The sequence below is a fragment of the Cetorhinus maximus genome, chromosome 14, assembly GCF_964194155.1.
Source record: "Cetorhinus maximus chromosome 14, sCetMax3.hap1.1, whole genome shotgun sequence".
NCBI classification, from domain to species: Eukaryota; Metazoa; Chordata; class Chondrichthyes; order Lamniformes; family Cetorhinidae; genus Cetorhinus; species Cetorhinus maximus.
Window position 1 is genome coordinate 26043347 of NC_135892.1, and position 11848 is coordinate 26055194.

General features: G+C 39.8%; 1 protein-coding gene across 1 annotated transcript in view; it reads left to right on the plus strand.

The window, feature by feature from the left end:
- The window catches only part of LOC144689543 (uncharacterized protein C6orf118-like), a 43707-nt gene extending 34704 nt beyond the window's left edge, over positions 1–9003 (plus strand). Inside the window, exons 7-9 of the mRNA XM_078556710.1 lie at positions 904–957; positions 7813–7874; positions 8676–9003. Coding sequence (XP_078412836.1) covers positions 904–957; positions 7813–7874; positions 8676–8775 — 216 coding nt within the window. The 3' untranslated portion in view covers positions 8776–9003. The remainder of the gene's footprint in view (positions 1–903; positions 958–7812; positions 7875–8675) is intronic.
- The last annotated feature ends 2845 nt before the right edge of the window (positions 9004–11848 follow it).

Below are 11848 nucleotides of genomic sequence, written 5' to 3' on the forward strand. Positions count from 1 at the left end.
CTGATTGCTAGGCACCTCTAGGAGATGGGACACCCCACTATCTGAGCCATTTAACAGCCAGCTGGTTGTTAAATCAGGTCATGGCTTCCCAGCCCTGCGAGGGCGGGCTCGATCCAGACTTTACTGCTGGGGGTCAGGGCCATTACCTCTACGAAAAATTTCAGCCTTTGTGTGGGATTAGATCTGTGGTATACCCTCTATTGTTCCTGTGTGAGCTTGAGCAGTGACTCTCATTTGGTCACGGAGGCATCGCAGCCGAGCCCTGTCTGGTGGTCCACTAAGTCTCCCCTTCCAAATGAGCCATCAGGTAAAGATTATGTGCAGAAACCTGAATGGATTTTTATTAACTCATGGGCACTGAAGCTAATATTTGTGCGTCAACCATCTAACTAGAAGTGATGAATCAATCCAGCACAGGCTTTGGTAAATTCTAGACTTTGATTTATTTTGAAGGCATATGGTATACATATCTAATAACACCACCATCCCTGCGCACCCCACCCCACCCCAAACACACATACTGGAAATATGGTGTGTGAGCATAGGACAAATTTTCATCTTTGCTTCTGTTGCAGTTTTATGTGTTTGCATGATGGGTGATTAGACTTAGCACTCTTCTCCCAGCTTTCCTGCCTCTAATTGTGTACTTTTGAGGAAATACAACTACCCATATGAACTGCATTTCAATTGCTAGAATATGAAGTATGGGTTTATAAAAATAACAAGTTATAGGAGGAATCCCTGTTTCAGATTCACCGAAGTCCAATTCTGATGCCTCTTGTTAATTTACAACAGTCTGTATACCAAACTAGCAGTATGTATTGTTAAGAATTAAACAACTAGCTTGGGGAGTTTGTTGAGAAGAGTTATAGTATTGTAGCTAATGTTCTAATCTACTAACAGGGTGAACTTTCATATCTGAAGAAGTCCAATGAGTTTCTTCGCAGCAAAATAAAAGTGAGTACTTTTATTATCAGTTTTGGTTAAGTCTCTGCCATATTTCTCAGTGTGATTTCCTGATTCCCTGAATGTTCTCTGAGCACAGTTTAACTTTCCTGTCAAATACTCCCTGAGGACAATTTGATGCAGTGAATTAAGCGTTGTTCTTCTACTTATAGGTCTTGTGCTTGATTTCAGCGGAGTTTCTGTTCATGCTGTTGGCCGCAAGGCTCCCTTGTAAAGAGTTTGGATGATCTCAGCCCAGTTCCTAGTGGGAACATTGTCGACTAGGCCAGAACTAATTGCTGTGAAATTATTAATCGCACTCCAACAACACTAAGCATCCACACTTTCATGATACCTCTGAGTGTAATTTAAAAAGTCCCAAAGTACTTCACTTAACAAAAGGTTAGAAAATTATTGGAGACAAATCAGTGGAGGAAGAAAGATTAAGAGAGGTCACTGAAGACAAGATTGAGGAAGTAGCCTTTGAGGAACTTCTGTGGGAGGAGAGGGCGGTAGTGAGGAGGAACAGCTTAAGTGGAATGTTCCAGACTGTGCATCTGGAAGAACTCTCAGCCCTGTAGATGAAAGAATTGGAATGAGAAGAGGTTGAATCAGAAAAGTGGAGGGTGTGTAAAGGGGTACAGGACTAAATGAGGTTGTTGAGGTAGAGAGGGGTGAGGCCCATCAAGACTTTTATAGATGAAGACAAGGATTTTAAAATTGATTACAAGGTAAAAAAGAAACCAGTGAAGGTTGGCGAGCAAAGTGATGGGGAACAGGACTTGTAGCAGGAGAAGATTCAGGCAAAGGAGTTATAGACGAGTTGTAATTTGTAAAGAACAGGGGTGACTTGCAAGGACAGCATTGGATTAATTGAGTTTAGAAATGCTGAAGGTGAGAAAAAGCATCTTGTTAGTTAGTTGGAGCCTCTTATGAGACATTCCTTAGCTGTCTGTCCAGAGCAAGATATATGGCTCAGATTGGAGTATAATGTCACCTTGTAGCCAGCAAGTTGCAGTTTTCCACAACTGATTTTAAAATTCTCATCCTTGTTTTCAAATCCCTTCATGGCCTTGCTCCTCTCCCCAACCCCACAACCCTCGAGATATCTGTGCTCTAATTCTAGCCTCTTATGCATTCCATTCATAATTGCTCCACCATTGGTGGTCATGTCTTCAGTTGCGTAGGCATCCCTACATCTCTCTGCCTCTCTACCTCGCTTTCTCCTTTAAGCCAGTTCTTAAAACTTACCTCTTTGATCAAGCTTTTGGTCAATTGACCTAATATCTCTTGTTGCGGCTTGGTGTCATGATTTGTTTTATAATGCTTCTGTGAAGCACCTTGGAATTTTCATTATGTTAAGGCGCTATATAAATATAAGTTGTTGTTGATCATATTTACAAGTTTCTAACAGACTGGCCTTGTCTCTGGATTGCTTCTGTAATGAAAGGCATGTTTATGCACATAGGTTGTTAGACTGGCTCGCAACCCTCTACCAATGGGGTCGGTATTCTGCCTTTAATCTGGCTTCTATCATTCGGCCTGTCTGCATTAGATAGTCCTACCAGGAGTTTTAACTCCCAGCCGCATAGCTTTCATGGTTATAGGAATTCTCAAACTTTCCCACTATATTAAGGTGTGGTCCCTAGGAAATTGATAAGTATCTGTGTAGTGAGGTCGGTGATGTTGCAGAAGTGCAACTAGGTAGTTTCGGTGGTGGTCAGGTTAGAGGCTTTCCTCAGTCAAAGGGCTACCAAGACTGCACACCGTGAGGCTCCACATGAGGAAGTTGTCAGAGACAGGGACAGGGAGAAGTAGTAAGGTGCAGAATTTTAGGTGCAAGCCGATAATTTAATCTTGTCAGTGTCGAATTAAAGGCAATTTTTGACCTTCCAGCAACAACGGCTTGCATTTAATTAATTAATAGGATTAATTAATGACCTGTAAGTGAAGATGCCCCTAGGTAGCAGCGGTCATAATATGATTGAATTTTACATTCAGTTTGAGGGAGAGAAGAGTGGGTCCAAGACTAGCATTTTAAAAACTTAAATAAAGCAGAGCTAGCTAAAGTGAACTGGCAAAGAGGTTAAGGATAGTCAATAAAGATGCAGTGGCAGATATTTAAAGGGATATCTCAGAAAACACAGAATAGATACATTCCAACGAAAGAGAAAAATCTCAAGGGGATGTCCCACCATCCTTCGTTAACTAAAAAAGTTAAGGATAGTATCAAACTTAAAGAAAACGCATTTAATTGCACAAGGATGGGTGGCAGGTCAGAAGATTGGACAGAATGTAAACAAAACAGCAAAGAATAACTAAAAGATTAATAAGGAAGGAAAAATTAGAGTATGAGAGAAAGCTTGTTAGAAACATAAAAACAGATAGTAAGAGTTCCTATAGATATTTTTAAAAGAAAAGAGTTAGCAAAGTGAACGTTGGTCCTATAGAAAGTGATTCCGTGGAATTAATAATGTAAAATACAGAGATAGCAGATGAATTGAACAGGTATTTTGCATCGGTCTTCATTACAAAACATACAAGTAACACCCCAGAAATAGCTATAAATAAGGAAATGGAAGGGAGGGAGAAACTCAAGAAAATCACAATCACCAGGGAAATGGTACTGAGCAAGATCATTGGAGCTGCGGGCTGACAATCCCTGGGTCCTGATGGACTTCATCCTAGAATCTTAAAAGAAGTGGCCGGTGAGATAGTTGATGCATTGGTTTTAATTTTCCAAAATTCCCTAGATTCGGGGGAGGTTCCATTAGATTGGAAAATAGTGAATGTAACTGCTTTATTCAAAAAGAGAGACAGACAAAAAGCAGGAAACTTCAGGCCAGTTAACTTAACATCTGTCATAGGGAAAATGTTAGAAGCTATTACTAAAGATGTTAGAGCACTTAGATGAATTCAAGGTAATCAGGCAGAGTCAACATGGTCTTGTGAGAGGGAAATCATATTTGGCCAATTTATTGGAATTCTTTGAGCAAGTAAAATGCTGTGATAAAGGGGAACTAGTGGATGTACTGTTCATGGGTTTCCAGAAAGCATTTCAAAAGGTGCCACATCAAAAGTTATTGAGGAAAATAAAAGCTCACGGTGTAGGGGTAGCATACACTGGCATGGCTAGAAGACTGGCTAGCTAACAGGAAACAGAGAGTTGGCACAAATGGGTCATTTTCTGGTTGGCAAGATGTAATAAGTGGTGTGCCACAGGGATCAGTGCTAGGGCCTCAACCTTTTACAATTTATATAAATGACTTGGATGAAGGGACTGAAGATATGGTTGCTAAATTTACTGATGGTACAAAGATAGGTAGGAAGTTAAGTTGTGAAGAGGACATGAGGCTACAAAGGGATATAGATAGGTTAAGTGAGTGGACAAAGATCTGACATTTGGTGTATAATGTGGGAAAATGTGAAATTGTCCATTTTGGCAGGAAGAATAAAAAATAAGCATATTATCTAAATGGTGAGAGATTTCAGAGCTCTGAGATGCAGAGGGATGTGGGTGTCCTAGTGTATGAATTGCAAAAGGTTAGTATACAGGAATAGCAAGTAATTAGGAAAACTAATAGAATGTTATCATTTATTACAAGGGGAATTGAACACAAAAATAGAGAGATAAAAGCAAAAAACTGTGGATGCTGGAAATCCAAAATAAAAATACCTGGAAAAACTCAGCAGGTCATGCAGCATCTGCGGAGAGGAACACAGTTAACGTTTCGAGTCCGTATGACTGTCCGTTCTGTTGAAGAGTCATACAGAACTCGAAACGTTAACTGTGTTCCTCTCCGCAGATGCTGCATGACCTGCTGAGTTTTTCCAGGTATTTTTATTTTTGTTTTACAAAAATAGAGAGGTTATGCTTCAATTATACAGGGCATTGGTGAGACCTCATCTGGAGTACTGTGTATAGTATTGGTCTCCTTATTTAAGGAAGGATGGCGGAAGCAGTTCAGAGAAAGTTTATGAGACCTGGAATGGGACGGTTGTCTTATGAGAAAAGGTTGGACAGGCTAGACTTGTATCTGCTGGAGTTTAGAAGAGTAAGAGGCGACTTGATTGAAACATATAAGATCCTGTGGGGTGTTGACAGAGTGGATGTGGAAAGGATGTTTCCTCTTGTGAGAGAATCTAGAAATAGGGGCCACTGTTTAAAAATAAGGGGTCATCCATTTAAGACAGGTTAGGAGAAAATTTTTTTCTGAGGGTCATGAGTCTTTGGAACTCTCATCCTCAAAAGGCGGTGGAAGCAGACTCTGAATATTTTTAAGGCAGAGGTAGATAGATTCTTGATAAACAAGGGGGTGAAGGGTTATCGGGGGTAAGCGGGAATGTGGAGTTGAGCTTACAATCAAATCAGCCATGATCTTATTGAATGAATATTGAATGGCGGAACAGGCTCGAGGGGCCGAGTGATCTATTCATGCTCCTACCTCATATGTTCATATTATCAAATTAGAAAAATTCCCAACGCTCTCATTCACTTGATATCAACTTAGCCATTAGACAACACATTAGTGGGTGACGAGCCAGGAGTGGTGCAGAATGGGAAAACCATGTCTCATCAACATACATATAGAAAGTAACATCATGCCTATGAATTTATGCCACCAAAGAAAAGAAGGGGGCTGATGACGGAGACTTGTAGGTGGACCAAAAATCATTACAGGAGAGGCATCGGGGAGGTGTCAGAGGACTGGAGAATTGCAAACATTATGCCCTTGTTCAAAAATGTTTGTAAAGGTCTGCCCTGCAATTACAGATCAGTCAGTTTAACTTCAGTGGTGAGGAAACTTCTAGAAACAATTATTCGGGATAGAATTAATAGTCACATGGAAAAATGTGGATTGATTCGGAAGAGTCAGCATGGATTTGTTAAAGGAAAATCATGTCTAACTAACTTGGAGTTTTTTGAAATGGTAATAGAGATGGTTGATGAGGCAAGGCAGTTGATGTAGTGAATATGGACTTCCAAAAGGCGTTCGAAACAGTGCCACACAACAGACTTTTGAGGAAAGTTACAGGTCATGGAACAAAAGGGGCAGTAGCAACATGGATACAAAATTGGCTGAGGGATAGGAAACAAAGAGTAATGGTTAATGGGTATCTTTCAGGCTGGAAGAAGGTTTGTAGTGGAGTTCCCCAGGGGTCAGTATTGGTACCCTTGCTTTTCCTGATATATATAAATGATCTAGATCTTGGTGTGCAGGGGATAATTTCAAAGTTTGTGAATGACACAAAACTTGGGAGAATTGTAAACTGTAAGGAGGACAGTGTAGAACTTCAAAAGGACATTGGTGGAGTGGGCAGATATGTGGCAGATGTAGTTCAATGTGGAGAAGTGTGAGGTGATAGACTTTGGTACAAAGAACATGGGGAGACAGTATAAAATAAAGGTTACTATTCTAAAGATGTGCAGGAGCAGGGAGACCTGGGTGTATACGTACACAAGTCATTAAAGGTGGCAGGACAGGTAGAGAGAGCTGTTTCTAAAGCATACAGTATTCTAGGCTTCATTAATAGGGGCATAGAGTACAAGAGCAGGTAGGTATGATGAACTTTTATATAAGACACTGGTTAGACCTCAGCTGGAGTATTGTGTACAGTTCCAGGCACCACACTGCAGGAAGGATGTGAACACATTGGAGAGATTGCAGAAGAGGTTTACAAGAATAGTTCCAGGGATGAGACACTTCAGTTATGAGGAAAGATTGGAGAAGTTGGGACTGTTTTCCTTGGAGAGGAGAAGGCTAAGAGGAGACTTGATACAAGTTTTCAAAATCATGAGAGGCTTGGACAGAATAGATAGGGAGAAACTGTTCCCACTTGTAAACGGATCGAGAACCAGAGGGCACAGTTTTAAAGTGTTTTGCAAAAGAAGCAAATACGAGGTGAGTTAAAAACTTTTTCACACAGCGAGTAGTTAGGGTTTGGAATGCACTGCCTGGAAGTGTGGAGGAGGTAGGTTCAACTGAGGCATTCAAAAGGGCATTGGATGATTATTTAAATAGAAACAATGTGCAGGGTTACAGGGAAAAGGCAGGAGATTGGCACTAAGTTAAAATGTTCCAAAGAGCTGGTGCAGACATGTTGGGTTGAATGGCCCTCTTCTACACCATATGATTCTGTACTTGCACATTGTATTCACACCTTAGAATTGGATGACATAGGAATGGGAAAACCTCATATTGGTGCAACCAGAGATTGTTCTGAGATTGGTGTTGCAACATGCTTCCTAACCAGAGCAGAGGGAGCTTTAAGACCTGTGCTTATTTGACTTGCTTGATGATCATGCTGGGTGACTGGAATGGGCACTTCCCCATTGCCTCCTTTTGTTGAGCACTAAAAAAATCACACGGAAATTTTAAACCAGCAAAAACTGTGCCATTACAAAAATCTAAAACCAGGCTGATATTTCAATGCAGTACTGAGGGAGCCCTGTACTGTCATCTTTTGGATAAAATATTAAACTGAGACACATTTGCTCTCTCAGGTGGACATAAAAGATTTCATAGCAGTGATTGTGGAAGAAGAGCAGGGGAGTTTTTCCCTGTCCCTTGGCCAATTTTTATCCCCCAGCTAACATGCCCAAAACAAATGATCTGGTCACTATTGCATTGCTGTTGTGGGAGCTTGCTGTGTGCAAATTGGTTGCCACACTTCCTACATTATAACAGTGACTGCACTTCAGAAGTAGTTCATTGGCTGTAAAGCACTTTGGGATATCCAGAATTCATGAAAGGCTCTATACAAATGCAAGTTCTTTTCTATAATATGGTTTATAATTCACTTTTATTTAAAGTGTTTTATTCATGAGTAAAAAATAAAAAGCATTTTCTAACTTTCTGATTTTAGTCTCTGAGAAATTATACAGAAAGAACCCTTATTAAATTTAAAGTGAACAAAGATGGTAGAAAGTGAGTATCTATCTCTCATTATATATTTTCCTTATGCTTGTACAGTGGAATAAACTCAGTATTTTTGCCATCAGTGAATTTGGTAGTCAGGTCATAGAACTAGCTTTAATTGTGTATGATGTTAAAACTTTTCTGTTTCAGTAGGCCTTGTGCAATAAGTACATTAGTGTGATCCCATAATTATATCCTGTTATGCTAATAGTTATGAATGTGAACTAAGGTGCTTGATCACAAGCCACTGTAAATGGAATTTCTACTCCAATTCTAAACTGCCCACTACAAAGCAACCAGCCAATTCAAAATGGTCAGTTTTCAACCAGAAAGGAAACTATTAACTTTAAGAAATCTGTTTCATTCCTCTTCACTGACAGGCTGATGTTGAGGCCTGAGGCCCAGTATGAGGAGCGCATTGGGCTTCTCCATTCAGGCGCAGGATCTCTCCCTCCAGCTGCCTGCATGCATAAAAATGAACATGCTTGAATTTCTGGGTCACTATTTTAAAAAAGTTTCCATTTTAGTCCAACTAATCAGTTCTTCCGTAAAGAAGTAAGATGAGGAAAGTGTCCATCACCCTCTGAAATCTATGCTTCATCAGTTGGTGAAACCCATATCACAGGTATAAAATAATACAGAACTGTTGCTTAATAAGTAAATAACTTCTCATAACCTAGGAGGCCTCAGATACATAGAGAATACTAAGACTATATTAGTGTTAATAAAAATAAGCTGAAAATTTGATAGAATAGGAGTTTATATTCGTTCTAAATATTTTTCTGATCAAAGTATCACACTCTCTTTCAGGAACTTTTGGCATACGACTAAAGACATTGTGGATACAGCTGAGGAGAATGAAAATGCCCTGAGCTCTGTGGAATGGGTCTGTGAATGGACCCCCAAGTAAAGTTCACTCCATAATACTGGAATTTTCACAGAACTCTATTGATTTAAATGTGTGTGCAATGAAAGCCCTAACATTAAAGAAAATGTATTTTGGCAGAAATTTGTTAAAATTTGAGGGAGAATGTAATTATCATCTGTACTTATCATTACTCAGTGAATTTCAAAATGAGACCTCCTGTACTGTATAATTTTGAGAGTTCTTTCCTAATTATAACAACTATTACCTCCATTTATATAGCACCTTTTAATGTAGTGAAATGCCCTGCAGCACTTCACAGAAGCATCTTCAAATAAAATTTGATACCAAACCACATAATGACATATTAGGACAGGTGATCAAAAGCTTAGTCAAAGAGGTAGATTTTAAGGAGTGTCTTAAAGGAGGAGACAGAGGTGATAGAGAGATGGAGAGGTTTAACTTGGAAGTTCCAGAGCTTAGAGCCTAGATAACTGAAGGCAGACTATTAATGATGCAATGATGGAAATCTGGAATGTGCAAGATGCTAGGAAGAAGCACTTGCATTTCTGTAGCACCTTTCACAACCATAGGTACTGCAAAGTCATATTGAAAGAGGTGGTTGAGATACTGGATGGGCTAAAAACTGATTGAGAAAGTGTGAGAAAAGCTGGCTGTACTTAAAGCTGATAAGTCACCAGGACTGGATGGATGCATCCAAGGATGCTGAGGCAAATATGGATGCAAAATATGGAGATACTGGCCATAATCTTCCTATCCTTACATACAGGGGTGATGCCAGTGGACTGGAGCATTGCAAATGTTACACTCTTGTTCAAAAAGGGTATAATGATAAACCCAGAAACTATAGGCCAGTCAGTTTAACCGTGGTGGTGAGAAAGTCTTCAGAAACAATAATCCAGGACAAAATGAACAGTCATTCGAACAAATGTGGATTAATTAAGGAAAGCCAGCACCAATTTGTTAAAGGCCAATTGTGTTTAAGCAACTTAGAGTTTTGTGATGAGGTAACAGAGAGGTTTGATGAGGCTAAAGCAGTTAATGTGGTGTACATAGACTTACAAAAAGCATTGGATAAAGTGCCACATAATAGGCAAGCCAGCAAAGTTGAAGCTCATGGAATAAAAAGGACAGGGACAGATACAAAGCTGGCTGAGTGAGACTAATGGTAAACAGTTGTTTTCCAGACTGGAGGAAGCATACAATGGTGTTCCCCGGGATTTGGTACTGGAACCACTGCTTTTCAAGATCTATATTAATAATGCAGACTTGGGTGTGCAGGACACAATTTTAAAATTTGCAGATGACACAAAACTTAGAAGTATTGTGAACAGTAAGGAGGATAGTGATGGATTTCGAAAGGACATTGACAGGCTGATGGAATAGGCAGCCATTGGCAAATTAAATTTAATGCAGAGGAGTGTGAAATGATACATTTTGGTAGGAAGAGCGAGGAGAAGCAATATAAAGGGTACACTTCTAAAGGAGATACTGGAACAGAGAGACCTGGGGTTATTTGTATACAAATCGTTGAAGATGTCAGAGGACATTGAAAAAATGTTTTAAAGGCATAGAGGTTCCTGGGTTTTATAAATGGAGGCATAGAGCACAAATGTGAGGATTTTCTGATGATCCTTTATAAAACACTGGTACTGCCTCAACTGGAGCATTATGTACTTTATGTACAATGCTATGAAGGCTTTAGAGAGAGCGGTGAATAGATTTATGAGAATGATTCCAGGGATGAGGATAACTTCAGTTATGTGAATAGATTGGAGAAGTTGGGATTGTTCTCTTTAAAAGTAGAGAGGATTGAGAGGAGGTTTGATAAAAGTGTTCAAAATTGAGGGGTCCAGACGGAGTAGATAGAAAGAAACTGTTCCCATTGGCAGAAAGATTGAGGGCCAAAGGTCACTGATTGGCAAATGAACCATTGAGTTGTTGGCCTGTGGGGAAACCGTAAACCAAAATAACCAAATTTACTGAGTATCTCTCAAATGAAGAAATTAGTAACAAGATTCCACTTATTGTAGCTTTTACTTTAACATAAGTCAGAACCAATGCAAATTACACATGAATTAACAGGCAAGTAACACTTCAAATAAAAAAGGTAAATTTCACTTTGAAAAGTCAATACAACAAAGATAGCCTTACACAATCACAAGCATTTACATCACTCCCTGCACAAATGTGGCACTATGTAGCTGCACAATTCTACAATATGCTGTTCTTATTCTAGGTCAGGAGTCTTGTTCAACAACAGCTTTCACCTTTGAGTTTCATGGGTACAATTATCAGCAAGACACCCTTTCTCCCTCGGGGAACGACAGCCCTGATGGTGAAGCTTTCCAGAAATCCTTTTCAATCAACCAATCAATAACACCTCAATTCATGGTTTAGCCACTTCTGGGAAACACCCAGCTCTTTAGCGTCTCTGAGCTATTCACACAGCTTCCTGGGTGTTAGTCATTTTTAGCTTGCCTCTAGTGTCTCTAAGAACTCCTGACTCATTTTCTGCCAAACAGAAAAACAATCTTCCTGAGAGTGATTTGCTTCTGCTTCTCACAAGAATTCTTTGTGTTACTCTGTCTTTATTTTCTCTTTATGTCTGCCTCTGTTGCTGATCACCTTCACCCTCCAGCTTCTTTGCTTGTAGCTCTCCTTTCTGTCTGCCAGCCAAATAGCTTCTTTCTTAACTGCCTCCCTGTTGGTACTGCTTCCTGGTCAAGGATCACCAGGTCACATGGACCAGTATTTCTCCTTATCAAAGAAAACTACAATTTGCAATTGCAAACTCTTGAAAGCCCTTTTCAAACATTCTTAAAAACAATTGCAGATTCCATAGACATTTTAAAGAAATTATAAATATTCCTTACAGTACTGCTTCAGGTCAAAGGGTCATCACAGCATGAGGAAGATTTTTTTTAAGTAGCGAGTGATTAGGAGCTGGAATGCACTGCCTGAGAATGTGGGTGGTGGTAGATTCAATCGTGGCTTTCAAAAGGAAATTGGATAAACATCTGAAAGGAAAAATTTGCAAGGCTACTGGGAGGGGCAGGGGAAGTGAGACCAGCTGAGTTCCTCTTGCAGAGAGCCA